Genomic DNA, 18,407 nt, shown 5'->3' on the forward strand with positions numbered 1-18,407 from the left:
GTACTTGGCTTCCACTTCTGCTAACAGCCGTGCTCCCTGCAGAACGTGACCTTTGGGGGTCCAGAGCTTTCTGTTTCAAAATAGTCTCCAAAGCAATGAGCTTCACTCACACGGCCTCTGGCTACGACACAGACTCCCCACCCTGGAGGGTTTAAACACGGTCCCAAGCTGTCCTGCCATCTGCCGCCCCTCGCGGAGAGGAAGGTAGTAGGGTCATGCTGCTTGCCACAGGGTTGGGAACAGCTCTCTGGGGACTAAAGGGAGTCCCGACCTTGTCACCCCCCACCAGGCTTTTCTTATCCCCCCCACTGCCTGCAGCAGCTCAGAGAAGCAGACAGACCCCAGGGGGAGCTACAGGAGACCCCACAGGGTCCTGTGGGCCCTGCACCCTGGGGGACAGCGCGTATCCACACATCTGGGAACTTCTTGCCACAACCCGCAAGTGCCCGTGACCTTGGACCCGCCCGCCCTACAGGTACTTACCGAAGCGACCCATCATCCTCCTGCAAACAAGAACAGAGGGAGAGAGAGCGAGCTGTCAGCGGGAGCTCAGAACACAGTGCGGTGAGGTCACGATGGAGGGAACCCCAAAGTCGGAGCCCCAAATTGTCCTGCTGAAGGGTTCTTTTATAAAAATGTAAATTCTGTCTTGAAACAGATTCTCTGTCCCTCTCATCACAAACACCAGGTGCGTGTGTGGGTTTCTAAATGTGAGCACGGGATCAGCAGCAAGTGGCCACCTTGAGTCAAACCACCCCTGAAGGCCATTTGGGGGGATTAAATTATGGGAGCAGTTAACAGGAAGAACGGTTCAGCAGATAACGGGTCTTCTGGGGTCGCTGAATGGGAAACTTTGAAGTCCAGGGTGCAGATCACCCAAGGGTCCCACCGTGGTAAGCTGCCCGTTCAGAGAAACACAAAACTCGGGGATCCTGAAGAATCAGAGGCTGGACCCTGATTTAGCAGGTGGAGGCTGAAACCACAAGGCCCAGAGGCTAGTCCCTCCATGAGGACTGTAAGGGCCCCGGGCACAGGTCCTCCCCTGCTTCAGCTTCCTGAGAGGCGAGGGGGTCTTCAGATCATCCCCAAATGCCTCTAGACTCGAGTCTTTAGGCTCCAACTTATTTAACAAATACTTCTAGAGCAGCTACTATGGGCATGCCATGAAAATGCAGAAATAAACAGCCCGCTCCCATAACCCCATGGCCCTGCCCCATAAGCTCACATTTCAACACAGTCCACGTGTACGCAAAGTGTCACATATAGGAGATGCTACGGGAACTAAAAGGAAGCCAGCCATTTGTGTCTGGCAAACAGGGAGGGCTTCCTGGAGGAGGGGACCTCAGCACTGGCTCTAGAAAGAGACAGGAAGGAGGCCAAGGCTAGACAGAAGGTGCAGAGGATCTCTGGGGCTGCAGGACGCTGGGCTGCCAGAGCGCCAAGGCCAGAAGGAGCGGGAAGGCCAGCGGGCAGATGGGACAGTACTTTGTGGTTTTCGCAGACATCTGATGATTTAGATGCTCCACCCAATGCCCTATGGCCACACAGAGGGGGAGGGATTGGGGAGAGCATGCCCAGAGTCAGGAAGACCAGGCAGGAGACTCGAGATCCCTCCCCATCCTGAGTCTGGGGCCACACAGCACTTCCCACAAGCTGCCTGGGCTGGAATCCACATTTCTACAGACACGGCCTTTGTCACCAGCGAGCCTGCCAGCCCTTGTCCCATCCTCCACCTCCCAGTGCCCAGCACAGTGCCCTCATGCTGGTCACTGCTGTGAGCTGTGCGGGCCATTCACCACCCTCTACCCACCCCCCCCCACCCCTGCTAGCTCCGATTCCAGAGCTCCTAACTCCCCCAGCTGCCCTCCCTCAGGTCACCAAACCCTGGCCACAGTCCCTCCCAGGCTGCACCCCCACCCCACTGCCACAGGCCCAGCTGCCTCTCCCAACGGCAGGCAGGGCGTCTCCACCTCCCCACCCAGGATGATCTTGTGACTTGCTCTGACCCACAGAATATGAGGACACCGCACGGGGCAGGGGGCCGGAACCCTGAGGGCACCCTGGGAGGAAGCCCAGGTCCCCAAGGAGGAGGCACAGGTACAGGGACAGAGGCCTGCCACCCGCCACCACCAAGCACCAGACGAAATGAACACCTGCCCGGCTTAGCCCAGCCCAGTCCAACCCACAGCATCATCAGCAGGTAACGGACTGTCATTTTAAGCTGCTTAGATTGGGGGGGCTTGTAACATAATCATAAGACACCACCCCACTCCTCATTCCCCTCCTCCTGCTCCCAAACAGGCCAGGCTGAACTGAGCACCAGGTCCCTTGTCCCTTGTGCCGCCCCTCCCCCACCCCACCCCCATCCCCATGGATTTGGAACAGACGAGCTGCCTCTCAGGCCACATGGCAGTGGCTTCCCAATTCACCCGGCAGCTCCCACTCCAGAATGGTCTCCCGTGTCAGCCTGGATCTGGGAAAGACCGGATGTGAATGGGTGACACGGGAATCAATCACTCGGGGGACGGAGCAGGAGGGCCCACCGAGACGATCCATCGTTCATGTTCTGTTTCATCTGAACCAGGTTTGGGGGAGAGGCACCAACGCAGTGAATTTTTAAAGATCCTTAATAAGGGGCCGTGGGGGGCTCCTAAAAGCTACCTGCAAACAGACCATTTGACTGGCTACGTTCAGTAGATTTGAGGACTTTTAGACGTCTTAAAAGTTGCCGTCCAGCTTTCCCTACGAGACGAGCGACAGTCCGCATGCTCTCGAAGGAATTTCTGGGTCAGAAGTGTGGCTCTCTCTCCCACGGAGCTGATGCCCGGGCGCACAAGTGAGCCACGACAAGGGGTCCCCTGACCATTCTGAACCCCTCCCCCCCCAGCCTTCTCGAAGTTCACCTTCTAAAATAAGGAATATACGTCCAAAGTCTTCGGAGAAGAACTCCGTCCTCACACGGAAAACTCTGAAAACGCCAGCACACTCACCTTACAAAAGCTAAAGGTTTTAAATTCCCCTTAACCGTTTCCTCCTCGTAAGAGATTCTGAATGGAATCGGTTCTATTTCTATTTGCTTATCGTTCTTGGTGCCGTTCCAGAAAAGATTTCAGGCCGCCTCGGTAAGTTCTAATTCCTGTGCCGCATGTGGTTTGCCTACTTTTCTATTTGGGAGAATTTCTCATTTAAATACCAAATCAAACTGCTATCTTGCCCTTCCTCGCAAGGGAAAAAAAAAAATCCTTGAAGAAAAAGTGCACGCAGGTCCTAAAGCAAGGACAGCGTTTGCGTGAGGATCTCATCCCTGGGTCGAGGGACGCGCGCAGAAGTGGGCCCCCCGCATCCGTGCCGGTCCCTGGCTGGTGTCCACTTACTCCGTTGTCGTGGTCAGCTCCTCCGTGACGTGGCTGGAGTGCAGCAGGCCTTCTCGCTTCTGCAAACCGCAAAATGAACAAATAAACACACCAACACGTGGGCAGGCAGAAGCGACAGGAGGAAGGATATCGCTGGCGTGGTCCTGAGCTGCATGCAGACCACACTGGACAGCATCCAAGCCATGCCCGCAAGGGCGGACTGCAGGTGACCCCAGGGGGTGACCCTTTTGGTAGCTGGAAACTGTCCCCTCCCCTCCTCCACCCTCTCCCTAGGCTCTCTGCGTTGCTCTGAGAGCAGGCAGCTGGCGGGGGCAGGGGGGTTGTCAGGATTAATACCCTAGCTCCCCGAGGGAACCCGTATGCCATGCAGCTGGGAGAGGGACAGAGCACGGGGAACCCCCACAACAAGGGGAGCAGCCAGCAGAAGGACAGGCACGCTTGCCTAAGTAGGATGCCTCCCCAACACTGTCCACCCCAGAAGTCACGTCCGTTCCGAACCTCGGAACGTGACCTTGTTTGGAAACACGGTGTTTGCAGATAGAGCTAGTTAAGAGGAAGCCATAAGGCACTAGGGTAGGTCCCAAATCCAACACGACTGGAATCTTCGTAAGAGAAAACAGCCACAGGCACAGAAGGAAGACTGACAACAGAGCCAGTGCCTGGACAGACGCACCTACAAGACCGGGACCTGCAGCCACCAGAAGCTAGAAGGGGAAAGGCATGATCCTCCCCTGGAGGCTTCGGAGGGAACGGGGCCCTGCCAAGTCCTGTGTAGGTCTTCCGGCCTCCCTAACAGTGAGGGAACAATTGTCTGTTGTTTTAAACACCCAGGCTGTGGTCTTTTGCAACAGCAATGCTAGGACGCAACACTGTGTGTGACAGAATTCTCCGGAAGCCCGCAGGTGTGAAGAGGCATGGATGGTGGCAGGGTGGGGGGTCAGGGATGGGGAGTAGCCTGCATGTCCCCAGACCCCAGGGCAGCTCTCACCAGCCAGCTAATCCAACCACTGTAAGCCCTTACGTGAATCTCTCGAGACACGGGGAACTCACTCCCCACCGGGGAGGGGGGGCCACTGTGGACACTTCTGGAGATCAGAGCTCCCCAGCCCTTCCTGAACTTGGCCTTCAGGGAAGCCTCGCGGCTGGTTCTTGCTGGTGAAAAGCGGGCACCCTGCAGCGGAGCCTGAAAGCACCCACGGGCTCCCGGAGAGCCGCCAGCGCGGCCAGAGACACTTCGCTCCCTCACGTATCCACACAGCTGTTGGGCACCTACTAGATGCCGGGCCCGGGGCGAGGTAGCAGACACACGAGGCTGAGTATTTCAGTTTTATAGCATCATCTCAGATTTCAGGGGAAATCACTGCAACTCGGAGAAATCAAGGGCTCACCCGCGGCCACGCTGCCGGGTAGTAACGAGGCCCCGTCCTCATCCCTTCCCTCCTTGGACCCCCACATTCCTTCCATCTCCCATCTCTGACCAGAGAACTGAACATGGAGGGCCAGGCCTTGGGGTCTGGGAGGACGGCTTCTGAGGCCAGAGGCCGGCCAGTTCTCGGGACCTCCGCCCCCCGATGCATGCCCCTTTGGATGTGGCCCGAAGCATCCTTCCGTAACCCCGGTCAGGCAGGAGGCGCCAGCAAGTGCTTGCCCGCATCAGTAAAACTTTCTGAAAACCCAAAAGATTTTCTTGGACCCGAGCACAGCCTGAAAGGAAATGCCTTAATCACCAAGCCATACAGCACTCATGGGGCCCCGAGATGATGGACACGGGTTAGGGAACCACACGCCCACGTGTCCTTGGGAAGCCTTTCCCGGCTGGTTGCCATGGGTGAGCCCCAAGGGCTGGGGCAGCAGAATCGGTCCCCAACCCCATCACCACCACGGACCATAAACCTCCCTCCTTAGGAAGCAAGCAGGGCCCCCACGGCGTGGGGAGGGGAGAGTAACCCTCGCCTGATGCCAGAAAGGGGACATTCGCACCCCGCAGGGTCCGCGCAGAGCTCTCGGGGTAACGGAGGGGACAGGCGCTTCATAAAACCAGGACCAGCCAGAGCCTTGCAGCCCGCAGAAGGCACAGAGCCGCTAAGGGAAAGAGTGGAGTTGGACATCGCAGTGCATGAACACACAGACATCCGGGTTCCCAGAGAAACCTCATCGGTCTGGCAGGAGAGTGGTGCTTTCGCAAGCGGAGCGTTTTCCCCGTTTGGTGTCCCCGACAGCCAGGGCTCAGGGCCAAGTACACAGTAGGTGCTTCCTATGCATTTACTGGACAAGACCGCAAACACAGAGCCGGGGCTGGGTCTGTCCCCTTAAACTCAGGGGACGCGGCAGGAAAGGCTGCTTTGCCCCTGCCAGAAGGACCCCCGCTCCCAGTTACACCTCTCCAAGGGAAGCCAAAGAAACGACCCTAAGAGGGCAATCGCGGGGACTGGAGGAGATAATTCACAGCAGATGCAGAGAAAGCTTTCATCAGGGTATCCATTTCATACCGCTGGTCTCAACCCGCGCCGGTGAGTAATAAGCTCATTCAAGAGAACTGAATTCCAACCACTTGGCTTTGGAGAGAAATGAATGTTCTTTTTAAAAAAAAAATGCTGGAAAATTAAACCTCAACACACTCATTGCCTTTGAATCTGCCTCTCTCCAAATCAGTGCCATTGTTCCGGCTCCGACATGCGTCCCCAAGCCAGGGCAAGACACACATTTTGTCAAGAGGGGAGAACAGAAGGTGGCCGCACAGGAGGGAGGGGAGAAAAGCAGCCGTGGGGGAAGTCCGCGGGAGCAGAGCGTCCGCACACCCACCCCACCGCCCGCTACTCACCCGCACGACCACCACTTGCACCGACACGTGCTCGGGGAGGCGGATCGGGGCCCGGAAGTGCACGGCCAGGGCCACGAGCAGGTGCAGGATGGCCACCAGGTTCTTCCCGTGGATCGCTGGTCGGGGAGGGAAGACGGGAGCTGGCTGAGGTCAGGCTCCGCAGGAACCCCGAGCCCAGGTCCCAAAGGCAATCAAGACGCTGCGTCCAAACGAGACCGCGGAGAAGAACCACGGTGGGGAGTGGGGGGGCGCGGGGGCCACGGGAAAATGAAGATGACGAACGCCTTGTGCGAGTCTACCTCTCCTCTCTCATTAGCTTTCCTTCCTGTTGACTTGCCGGTGACACGGACAACGGCTTTCCAAGCACAGCCTTTGTAAAAGGGGTCAGCGGGGGTGGGGTGGTGACACAGAGCGGGCAGGAGAGTGAGGTCAGCCCAGGGAAGGGAGCATTTTGTGGAAAATGGGTCATCGCGGCCACTGAGGGGTCCCAATAACGTGCATCACTCTCCCGGCCGCTCAGGTCTCCCTCTGACCCATCAACGGCCTGCGCGAGGGAGGAGAGCAAGGGGGGAACGGCACTCGGAGGGGGGAGATGGGGACCCCCGCCCGCCTCGGTCCCTGGCTGCCGTCCCCGCACTCGGAGGGGGGAGATGGGAACCCCCGCCCCGCCTCGGTCCCTGGCTGCCGTCCCCACACTCGGAGGGGGGAGATGGGGACCCCCGCCCGCCTCGGTCCCTGGCTGCCGTCCCCGCACTCGGAGGGGGGAGATGGGGACCCCCGCCCGCCTCGGTCCCTGGCTGCCGTCCCCGCACTCGGAGGGGAGAGATGGGGACCCCCGCCCGCCTCGGTCCCTGGCTGCCGTCCCCGCACTCCAGCTCTCCAGTCCTCGGACAGGTGCGGTCGTACTCACTCCCACGCAGGGCTTAGAGCTTCCAAACACCCCAGTCTCCCCAACGGCGCCCACGACCCTTGAGGCAGGCCTGGGTCTCTGACACGTCCCGATGCCAAGAAACCAGGCGCCGTCACCACAGCCTGAGGCTCGTTCCTCCAAAGCCCAGGGGACCCTGGCAGGAGGGAGAGCTTCCCCGCCAGGCCCTGCCTGTCCTACACTGAGGATGGCGGGGGGGGGGGCTCCCGACAAAGAACTTTCTGGCTTTAGTTCTTCACCTTCCCGGTGTCTCGTCTGGGCTGGGAAGACCGTGATGCCACATACTGGCCGTGCAAGCACACTCCGGGATCTACCCAGAGGCCGGCAGGAACCTCTTCCTGGGGACCATGCTGTTGAGGCCACTGGTGTATGCGCTTGGCTCCCTTCTAAGAACCCCACAGAGCTTCTCTCTCTTTCCCCTACTTCCTCTGGGAGCCTCCCCTGCCCCACCAGACCAGAAACATCTCTCCTCTCTAAAGCACAGGGGGAAAAAAGGCAGTGACAGGCGTGACTTAGTCCCTCACCCAGGAGCGAGCTCCCAAGGTCGGGGACGCTGGCTTTGGCCCGTCCCACTGCCTTCCAGACAGCAGCAGCGGGAACAGGTTTTGAACGTGCAAGAAGCCCAGAGAGGCCACGATGAATGACAGCATGGCAAGCTGTGGGGACAGGCCCGGCGGCCCCCGAGACCACTCACAGTCAACGGTCCACTGGAGCGCCCAGCCGTGGGGCCGCAGCAGGCCATGCACGGCTTCGAGCACCGTCTGCAGCTTCTGCTTCTGCCCGATCTCGGACTGCGTCACCTCAGCCACGTTCAGCTTGCAGCCGGCCAGCTTCTCTGCAACGAGAAGGACAAGAGCAAGACACAGGGGTCAGGAGACGCTGGGGGGTCTCAGGGCCGCCAGTGACCCAGCTGCAAGGGGGCCGGCCGCTCCCTCCCCCAGACTGGGGTGAGCAGATCACCACAGCTCTTGGAGCTTTCTAGTCCTTCGTGCTCCTTGGGAAAAGTACTCTAGAGCGGGAAAGGGGGTGTGGAGGTCAAGGCCAGAATGGGAGGTGTCCCGCTTAGGAACATTCTAGGCACGTGACATGGGAAAATGACTCGAGGTGCACCTGCGAGGCAGGGAAGGGACCTGCAGGGACTCCGGGGATGGGGCCAGAGCAGGACAGGCGGTGCAGTGGGTGTCCTTGTTTCTCTAACAGCAGGACACCGCAGTAAGGACGCGGGATGTTCGCAGACACTGCCACAAAGGACTTTAGCCCTGAGAGCGAACCGGGAGCCACCTGGGGGACCCTGACAAGAACTGCCCCTTCTGCTTGAGATCTAGGACAGACCCCAAGCCCAGCCCAGGGGCAAGCTCCTCCCACCCCACCCCCCCACGCAGGTCCCCCGCCTGCTAAGGGGCAAGGGGGAAGGGGCTCCGACCCAGCTGTCCCCCCGACGGACTGTCACTCCTCAGCAAAGCAGCAGCAGAACACGGTGACCTGTTACCCAGGAGGGTGACCGTGCTGCCTGATGCCGAGCCCGACCGCCGCGAGCCGGGACGTGGCTGCTGGCCGTGGCCCTGACAGGAGGAACAGCATACCAGCCGTGGAGTCCAGGACGGTCACGGTGGGGATCCCGTTTTGCAGGTGGCCCCCAGCAAAGGTCTGTGTACGGAGGCCCCTCACTCAACATTCTCTCCCTGCGTCCTCCCCTCCCTTCATCAGAACAAGAGTAAACCATGTTAATATTCCCTGCAGGATCATATTGTAGAGCAATGCCTGCGGGGCTTGGGACGCCCCTCCCTCCCTCTTTCCCTCCCTCCTCCCTCCTCCCTTCCCTTCCCTCCTTCCTTCCCTCCTCCCTTCCTTCGTTAGCTCACAAAAGAGCTATCTGAGCCCCTGTGTGCCAGGCACCGTCCTGGGGCCAGATGCAGCAGAAGGAGGCTCCCCAGCTGGCCGGCAGCTTCACCACCACCACATGGGGCTGCCAGTCGCCGCCGCCTCAAGGGCTAGAAGCGAAACAAAGCACCTCCACCAAGGGCGTCCTGAGGGGGCTGCAAGTGGCTGCCGTTTACGTATCTTGATGTCCCTCTGCCTCGGGTAGGTCCCAGCTGGATAAGCCACAGCGGCTCCATACCGTACGGACCCCCTCAAAATACACAGTAGGACCCCCAGGTGTGGCAGGGCGGAGCGCAGGGTCCTGGGGAAGGAAGGAGGGTGACAGAGCCGGGTGGTCCAAAAGCCTCACCTGCTGGGAGACGGGGAGCCCGGCGCGCTCTGCCCACCCCCTCCACCAGGCAACCCTGCAGAACGGCAGCCTGAACGCGGTGGCTGGAGGAGGTGCGGCGGAGAGGGGAAGGAAACCACACTGGCCTGTTAGGGGTCCGGGAACAGAGCACCACAGACCGGGGCGTAAACGATGTAAACTTGCTCTCAGGACCCTGGAGGTTAGAGATCGGAGACTGGGGGTCGGCAGAGCCGGTCTCCCCCGAGGCCTCTTTCCCCAGGTCTCACGTACATCTGTGCTTGATTTCCTCTTCTTAAAAGGACCCCAGCCCTACGGGGTTTAGAGGCCACCTTCTAATGACCTCATTTCAACCTAACGACCTCTAGAAAGACCCTGTCTCCAAATACAGTCACAACTGCGAGGTTCTAGGGATTACGATTTCAACTTAGAGGACTTCTGGGCAGGGGGAGGGCGGGGTGGGGGGGACACAATCCAGCCCAGGACAGGAACCGAGGAGGCTAGTGGTTCCCGGGTGCTGCCCGAGGCCAGTCCTGCTGGATCAGACAGGCTGCCCGCGTCGCCTGCGTCACCACTTAGTGACGGGCTTTGCTGCAGCAGCACCTGCCTTCGGAGCACGGAGAGGGACGGAAGAAGCCGGGGGTGGGGGTGGTCCTCAGATGTGGCAGGCAAACGTGCTGCAGCTGAATGCGGGGCCATGAACACGCCTTGCGCAGGGAGGCCTGCCTTTTGCAAGGAGAAGGGAGCTCCCTGAGTTAGAAGTAGGACTCCAGCCGGCCCGGGCGCCCCCCGGGGACCCTGGCAGCAGCACCCACCCTCTGCCTGCAAATGGCCTGAAGCCTGCCACCGGGCAGAGTCGGCAGCTGTTTCCAGAGTCTGCTGAAGAAGAGGGACCCATCCGGGGTCGTGCTGGGGACTCACACTCCGCCCTCTGTTCTCACTCCCGCCTCCTTGAAACACCCTTCCTCTACCCCTCCCGAGGGAGCACTCCCTGGGGGCCTCCTCCCTCACGGCTGGACCCCGGTCGCAGACCTCTCCTCTCCCCAGGTGCACAGAAGTCAGCTTTGGCCTTGGCCCTCGCCACAGTCTCCTTTTTGGTGTCAGCTTCTGCCTTTGGAGACAGTGATGAGCCCAATGTCTAGTGCACGCGGCTGCGATTCCTGCTAGCCCTGGGCTCGCGCGTGCACCACGTGCTCACACGGGTCACTGGGGCAACACAGCAACATCAGCAGTAAGCCATCGACGAGCAGGCAGCACGCGCCGACTTTCTGTTCAGACCCGAATATTCTCCTCCACGGTCTCTTCCTCCCGCAGACCAGAGTGCCAACCCCTTGACATATGAGTGATTTTAGAATCGCCTGATCAAGTACTCAAGTAAGATACTGACAAGGGACAGAAGGCAGCTGCTCCGACAGAGGCTGCCGAGCGAGGGTCGCTCCTGTGACGCTCTGTGGGTAACACAGCCAACGCGGGACGATGGAAAATCACGCAGCTTCCAAATCACGTGTGGAATCTGCTGGCGGAGGAGGGGACCAAAGGACGTGCCTCGAGGGGCAAGACTTCTTACCTGACACCTGCTCTAAAGACCCTCCTGTCACTTGTCACCTGGCAGGCGCCAGCATCGTTGACAGGCAAATTCAGAGCCCGTCCGATGATCCAGTGACAGTATCGAGGACCCCCCTACCCCCCACTCCCCAACTCGAACTCAGGCTTAGGACACGATTTTTTCCAGCAATTGGGTTAAAGGAGCCACGGGGCATGCAAAAGCCTCAGAAGGAAAAAAATCTGAGTGCTATTACTCTGAAGTTTGCTTCTGAAACTGCTAGGAAGAACCTCTCTCTGCCAGGAAGCCAGGCACCTGCTGGAGGGCCCGTTTCCTGACAGCGGCATCACCCACTGCCAACGCTTTGAGTCCAAGGGCTGAAGGGGAGCTCGGTCCTCACCTCAGACAAGGAGGACAGCCGGTAACCCGGGAAGCTCCCCCATCGGAAGAATCCTTGCCAGCGGATCCAAAGATGCGTGCACTCCCCTCCCATCTCTACTGAAAGGCTGGGTCACTGCGCGTGTCCACTGTGATGACCCTGAGGGCACCGCAGCCCCCGACAGGGCTGAGGATGACCCCGGGAATGACTATACCAACAGAACGATCTAAAACACCAGAACTATGACTGATGCTTTTTTTTTTAGTCCGCACATAATCCACGTACAATGTTAGATCAGTTTCAGGTATACAATGTAACAATTCAATCTGCCATTTTTAATAATAAACAGGCGGCAGTGATTACCAACCCCAATAACGTTTCAGACTTGGGCTTGTACCTCAGAGAGTCATTCCGAGATGGGGATCCTTGGCTCAGCCAAATCCTGAGAAATTCTTGGCCGTGTGGCATTCGGCCAACTCACGAATCTGGGCCGCCCTCTCTGGGAGAGGCTCCCAGGTACCACGGCGTGAAGCATCAGCTCTGGGCTGCTGAGCTCTCCACCTTCACCTGGCCGCTGACTGAGCTAGAACGGGCCCTGGTTCCTGCAATACCCACCTCCTCAACCCCCAACCCACCCTCCTCCCAAGGCTCCTGGTTCCCCAGCTGCTCAGGGACAAACCCAGCTGTCACGTCAGCTCCAACCTCCAAGATCTCTCCCCTGGGGTCTGCACCTCCCCACAGTCTGAGCCACGTCATCTGATACCCAGGCTCCCTGATCTCCCTCGTGATCTCAGCTTCTGCCCCCGAGTCCTCCCTTCTGTACCCAGAAGCCAGGTGACTTTGTAAAACGCTTAGCTCGGATCATGTCACGGCCCTGCTCAAAAGCCCTAGCGGCTTCCTATCACGTGGAATAAAAGGCTTTGTCGACCAGAGCTGGATCGACCTGCCTCGTCCCATTTCCCAGCCCTGTCTAGCCCCCACGACCCCTCTCCCCCACCTCCTGCAGGCTCTTCCCACTGCACTCTTCCTCACCTCAGAGTCTTGGCCCAGAATGTTCTTTCTGAGACATCTGCTCAGATGTCCCCTCCCCAGAGGGCCGTCCCCCACCACCAGACCTTCTTCAGCCCATGACCCTCTGGCTTCCTTCCTAGCGCGTGCCACTCTCTTAAAGCACCTGTCTGTGTCCCGTAACATTTCTCCTTACTCCCTCTGCTGAAATGAGGGGCACAGGTGGGCAAGGGGACCCCCTCCCTATTGTTACCACTGCGTCTCCGAAGCCCAGACCCAAACCTACCACAAGCTAAATCTTTGTCCAACAGACGAACGACCAACACAAGCACAACTTTTTCCCTCTCGATGTACTTTCAGAGGATGGGCAGAGTAAGGGAATGACATATGGGCCATCACCAATTGCATGTCTTTCAGGGAAAACTGCATAAGGCCATTCCCTCCCCACCACCCCTGCAGGAGGGCTGGCCTGCAGAGGAAGTGGCACCATTCTTGTCCCTTCTCCCTGGCCCCACGGGAAAGTTCTGGAACCTGGGCGTGGCCTGCTGCCACCAGGAGCCGCCATCTGGAGCGTGGGCTCGGAGCTGCGGCTCCAAGGCTGCCCTGAGGACGAGCAGCCCGTGCCCCCTTGCAGAGAATCGAGTGGCCCTTTGCTGGGGATGCCCGAGACTCACCCAAGAGCTTCTGTAGCACCTGCCCATCATAAAGGTCCTCCTCCAGCTGCTTCACAATGATTCTCTCCTCCACCAGGACGTCATTGATCCAGTTGATGAGAACCTGCGGACAAGGAGCATCATGGCCTCACTTGCCGTGCCAGGCAGACCAGGGCACCGCCAGAGCAGACCCAGGAACTGAGCACTGCTGGGCACCGAGACGCACCCCGGCACAGCAGCCGGGCAGACAGGAAGGGAAAGACACAGCCTCAGCGGCTGGACTTTGCGTAGGATTTCACGAGGGGACGGGCGGAGGGCTGCTACCACCATGACCCTGGGCATCTTCCTGGTGGGAGCTTGGGTGGACGGGGATGCTCTCAGGAAAAGGAAATGAGGATTCCTGTTCACGGTGGCTTGGAGGAAGGGGTAGCATGCGTAACAGCAGCACTGGCCCTCGCAGCCCGAGGCACGACAGGTGGCCCATTCGACATCCGTCCATCCCTCCCCTCCCATAGGATCTGCACCAGAGCAGCTCCCGTCACCCTGAGCCTAAAGCCCTGGAGAGAAGGCGGTCCCAGACGGCCTGTGACTGACAGCTCTGAGCCCCTCTTCCTTCCAACAGCTTTACTGAGATAGAATTCACATCCTATACCATCCACCCTTTGAAAGTGTGCAATTCAGGGGTTTTAGTCTTCATGGACTCCTGCACCCATCACCACAATCAACTGAGAACAACGTCATTGCCCCCAGAAGAAACCCACGGCCCGTAGCAGGCCCTCCGAGCCCTCCTTCCAACCACTCAACTCTGCTCTCCGTCTGTGCGTCCGTCTACTCTGATCTTTCGTATAAATGCACTTTCATGCCAACGGGATTTCCTATAAATTTCGTATCAATTGTATTTTATGTAATACGGGAGATTCTGCGTCTGGCTTCTCTCGCTGGGCACAATGTTTTCAGAGCTCATGCACTCCGAAGCCCGGGTCAGAACTTATTCGCTCCCGTGGCAGAATGACACCCCGGCACACGGATCTGTCACGTCTCGTGGGTCCACTTGTCACAGCTGAGGGCTTCTGCACTGGCGCGGCTTTTCGTGGCTTTGGGGAGTCCTGCTGCCCAGAACGTGGGCGTCCTGGTTTCCACGTGAACACACGCTCGCTTCTCTAGGCCAGCCTCCCGCTGGAGACTTTTCTCAACAAAGTTTCCACTCTCCTCCTGGCGACCAGTGACCAACGTATCATAGGAGATGACAGCTTCAGCTGTGAAGAGATCTATGGAGACACGGGATTCCATTTGGCCAATCCCACTTCAGCCACTAAAGAAAACGGACGCCTGAACAGACTCAATCAAAAACAGAACAGGATCTTCCTGTGCTGGCAAAACTAATAAAACTACCTAATTGGTCTCAATGACCTCTTGGAAATGGGACGTTATAGCCCCTCTCGAAGACTAACGAAAGGGCACAAGTCCAGAATATGGAGTACTCTGTCACCCTCTGAAACAGATGCAGCCTGCAAAACAGGCCACAAAGCAAATTTCTGTGAAGCATCTTCTGTTTTCCCACTAACTCAAAAAAATTAAATCAGACACACAATCCCATGAAGAAGGGAAGGGAACAGAAACGCAGGTCTGGAGGAAGAGGTGAGCAGCTCTGCGGCATTCTGGTTTCGACAAAGCCATCCGAAAGGTCAGCAAACAAGCCAGCGACAGTTCTCCAACACCGTCCCCCGCCCACTCCCTCCCGCTCCCTCCCCAGGGCCAGCTGCCTGGGTTGGGAGCGTGGCTGGGGGTCTGGAAGCTGGACTCACCCCCCTCCCGCATTCCAGCACCTTCCTCCACGGACGCCATGCTTGCCCAGCTGTGTCCTCCTCTCCGCCCTCCCTTCCAGTTCCCCTGGGGAGTCTTCCGTGACCTCTGCGGCCATGTCTCTGAGGCTTCGCCCTGCACAACTCTTTTTCTTGCTCTCCACTCGGTCTTCCAAGGCCAGCTCATGCCTTCCCACAACTTCCAACGCAGTCCCCAATCAGAAACCCCTAACCATGCAGCCTCACCTCCATGATCCTGCTGTTCAGGCATCCCTAAAAGCATCTCTTAAAGAATTTACCTCCCTCCAAACCTGCTCCTTTTCTAGGAAAGAAACAGAAGGCCATCCACCAGCACCTGGACTTTACCCCTCACCCCACTTCTGCCCACCTCAAACCTGGGCCCACTTTTCACCCTCTCCTCTTCACCGTCCTTGACTAAACCACCTCCCTGAACCAAGGCACTTCCAACTGAACATCTGGCCTCCTTGCTGGTATTCTCAAAAACCCCAGGTTCCTCTCTGCCTCAGGACCTTTGCACGTGCCATTCCTTCCAGCCTGAACACATCTCCCTCCGCCACTCCCTGGCCAGCTCACACTGATCTCTCAGGTCTCAAAAGTCCCTATCATCCTCTGACCACCCGTCCCATCCAGGCCACAAGCCCCATCACCCCCTGACCCAAGCATCATTTCCCTGACCCCGTTCACATTTATGTCATGATCTCCCCTACTGGACCCGACCCGAAGCTCTCTGCAGGTGGGAGCTATGGCACCAGTGGCTCCGTCCCCACCACTCAGGGCTTACTACCTGCCAGAAGCAGCCACCAAGTTAACTAACCAATCTACTGAGCATCCACTACGTGCAACATTCTGGGAATAAACAAGACAAACGGGGCCTCTGTTCTGACATTCGAATCCGACATGAAAAGAGACACAAATACTTGCAGACTGTGATCCACGTGAGGGAGAAAATAAGGCAGGGTAGAGTGGAGAAGGCTGACGGAGACACCCAGCTAGGCAGTGAAGGTCAAACGCCGAGAGGACCGGCCAAGTTGATGGCAGGTGCCCTGACCGGATACGATGGGATGAGAAGGGCACGTACCTCTCGGGGGTTCCTCCTGAACCCATGACCCCACTCTCATCCAGAGGAAAACACCAGACAAATTCCCAGAGAGGGACATTCTTCAAAGTTCCAGGTCAGCATTCGACAAAATGGACAAGGTCTTCATACACACGGAAAGTCTAAGAAGCTGCCGGAGCCCAGAGGCGCTAAGGAGACAGGATGACAAACTGTCACAGGGATCCCGGATGGGGTCCTGGACCGGAATAAGGACAGTGGGAAAAAGAACGAAGGAAATCTGAATAAAACGTGGACTTTAGTTAATGTATTATATTAACTAAATACAGCAATGTAGTAATACTGAACAAATGTGCCACGCTACCAGAGGATGTTACTAAGAGGGGAAATCAGGTGTGGATTTACGGGAACTCCCTGTACTCTCTCTCACTATTTTTCTATAAATTTATAACTTGTTTAGAAAATAAAGTCTATTAAAAAAATAAGGCAGCGTTTGGAGATGGGGGGTACAGTGGCCATCGGGGACCAGGAGGTCAGGGGACTTCCTGGAGGAGGTGATCTGAGCGGAGATACACCCAGACACAGGGGAGGGCATGAGTAGGGCAGGAGCGAGGGTCAGAGGTGAGCCTGGGAATGGGCAGGTGGAGGACTGGGAGAGGGAGAGAGACGGGGAGCGGCTGGGCGGTGCGCGGGACATGTCCAGCCTGTCGAGGTCTCGGGAATGGTGTGAGGTCAAGAGGAAGACCCGTGCCATGGGCTGGCGGCAAATGAAGGGGAGAGCAAATAGGGGGAGACAGTCCAAGGAGGGAGAGAAAGGTCTAGAAGCAGCTGGGAGCATCTGGAGCTGGGGGGACGTCTGCCCCCTCTGACCCCGGCATCCACAGAGGTAGGCAGAGACGCTCTAAGCCATCCGGGCCCCGTCACCCACCCTCCCAGGACCCCCGTTACACAGCTGCCAGCTATCCCAGGAAGACCTGCCCCGTCCCTTTGTCTCCCCGTGGCCACCAGCAAACCTGCTCCCGGCAGAATCCCTTATTCCCCCAGGGCTCTACCGTGGTCCTTTTATCAGCAAGTTCACAGCGATTACAGGCACCAAGGGACAGTGTTCCACTCACCAGCTATTACCGAGCACCTGCCTCCTGTCCTGCGGTGGGGGGCAGGAGTGTCCCCGATCTCTGGGAGCCGACACTCCAGCTGGGAGTTGGGCAGAGAAGAATGGGGAGCAGGAGCGGAGGGATGGCAAATCGAGGCCACGGAGGCGCAGAGCTCTGCCCCCGTCTCAGGGAAGAGGGGGGCGTTCGGAAGGCGAGCCCACGGCAGGCAGGGCGGGAGGGCCAGGTGCCCCCCAGGAGCCAAGCCAGGGGCCCTGGCTGGAGTCTCAGAGAACCGCCTCTTCCCTGCACTGCTGCCGGTCCAGGGCACAATTCCACAGACCACGCTTTCTCCGGACGGGGAGGGAGGATGCTTCATTCTCCCCTGAGACCAAGAGACCTGGAATGACCCCCACTGCCGCTCTCTACGGCTGACCCACTGCCCAGACCCTGAGCCCACTCCCCCAGCCACAGAGCTGAGACCCCTGTGTCTATGCCGCCCCCCCCACACACACACCATCCTCGGGGCCTGTTCTGGCCACCTGATGAGATTTACTGATGTGGATTTTTTGCAAAGCGTGTCGTTTAAACTTAAGAGATAAAAATGAGTGCCAGGGACGGCACCTGCTACCTTAGCCTCCCCACAGCACCCAGCAAAGCCCCGAGCCATAAAGGGTCATAAATGCCAGGTAAGTGACTACTAATGTTTTTTATGTCGTCTATACTTTTTGGTTACCACCTTTAAAATGATTTTGTAGGCAGAATTTTCAAAGATCCTCCTAAGATCCCAGCCTGCTGTGTACAGGTCCCTATCAACCCTGGGACTGTGAAGATGATGGTCTGCACCCCACGCTGTGGCTATTATAGGGCCCAGCTGACCTCAAGAAAGAAAGAGCATCCAGGTGGGCCTGACCTAAGCGCATGAGCCCTCTGAATCTGCATCTAGAAGTCAGAGACCACAGGCAGAGAGAGGGGAAGCACAGGGGAGAGCCTCCGCGGCTGGCTCCAAAGGCACCAGGGCCCACCTGAGAGGAGAGGACTGTAGGGGCAGAGAGCTGACTCCTCCCCAGAGCCTCCAGAAAAGAATTCAGCCCGGTGTCACCCAGAGCAGAGAACCCAGCCACACCTCTAACCTGCTCAACTATGCCCTAATCAACAGCTGTTGCTTTAAGCAGATGAGCTGATACTTAGTTACGCATCAATAGAACACTAAAACAAAGGGCATTCCCTATGCTCAAGCAGCAGCCTCATAAGCAAGCACCACTACCACCGCCTACAAAACCCAGTGTGCTGCATGTGCAGGCAGGGACCCTAGACCCACGCTTGAAGCCCAGAACCAACCACCCCGAGTTTTAGCCATGGGACCTGGAGCCATTTAACATCTCTGGTCCTCGAAATCTTCGTTAAAAAAGAAGGCCAAACAATGTCTACCCCTGTGTGTGCTGCATGACCCAGTAATTCCAGTTCCAGATGTTTCTGCCAAGGTACTAATCCGAAAGAGCCCCT

General features: G+C 58.0%; 1 protein-coding gene across 1 annotated transcript in view; it reads right to left on the reverse strand.

Annotated features, from left to right (window-relative positions):
• Positions 1 to 18,407, reverse strand: part of PARVB (parvin beta) — a 94,442-nt gene that overhangs the window by 21,633 nt on the left and 54,402 nt on the right. The window contains exons 4-8 of the mRNA XM_044228273.1: positions 12,955 to 13,057; positions 7,818 to 7,958; positions 6,196 to 6,311; positions 3,375 to 3,433; positions 484 to 503 (exon numbers count right to left, since the gene is read on the reverse strand). Coding sequence (XP_044084208.1) covers positions 484 to 503; positions 3,375 to 3,433; positions 6,196 to 6,311; positions 7,818 to 7,958; positions 12,955 to 13,057 — 439 coding nt within the window. The remainder of the gene's footprint in view (positions 1 to 483; positions 504 to 3,374; positions 3,434 to 6,195; positions 6,312 to 7,817; positions 7,959 to 12,954; positions 13,058 to 18,407) is intronic.

The sequence above is a fragment of the Neovison vison genome, chromosome 12, assembly GCF_020171115.1.
Source record: "Neovison vison isolate M4711 chromosome 12, ASM_NN_V1, whole genome shotgun sequence".
NCBI lineage: Eukaryota > Metazoa > Chordata > Mammalia > Carnivora > Mustelidae > Neogale > Neogale vison.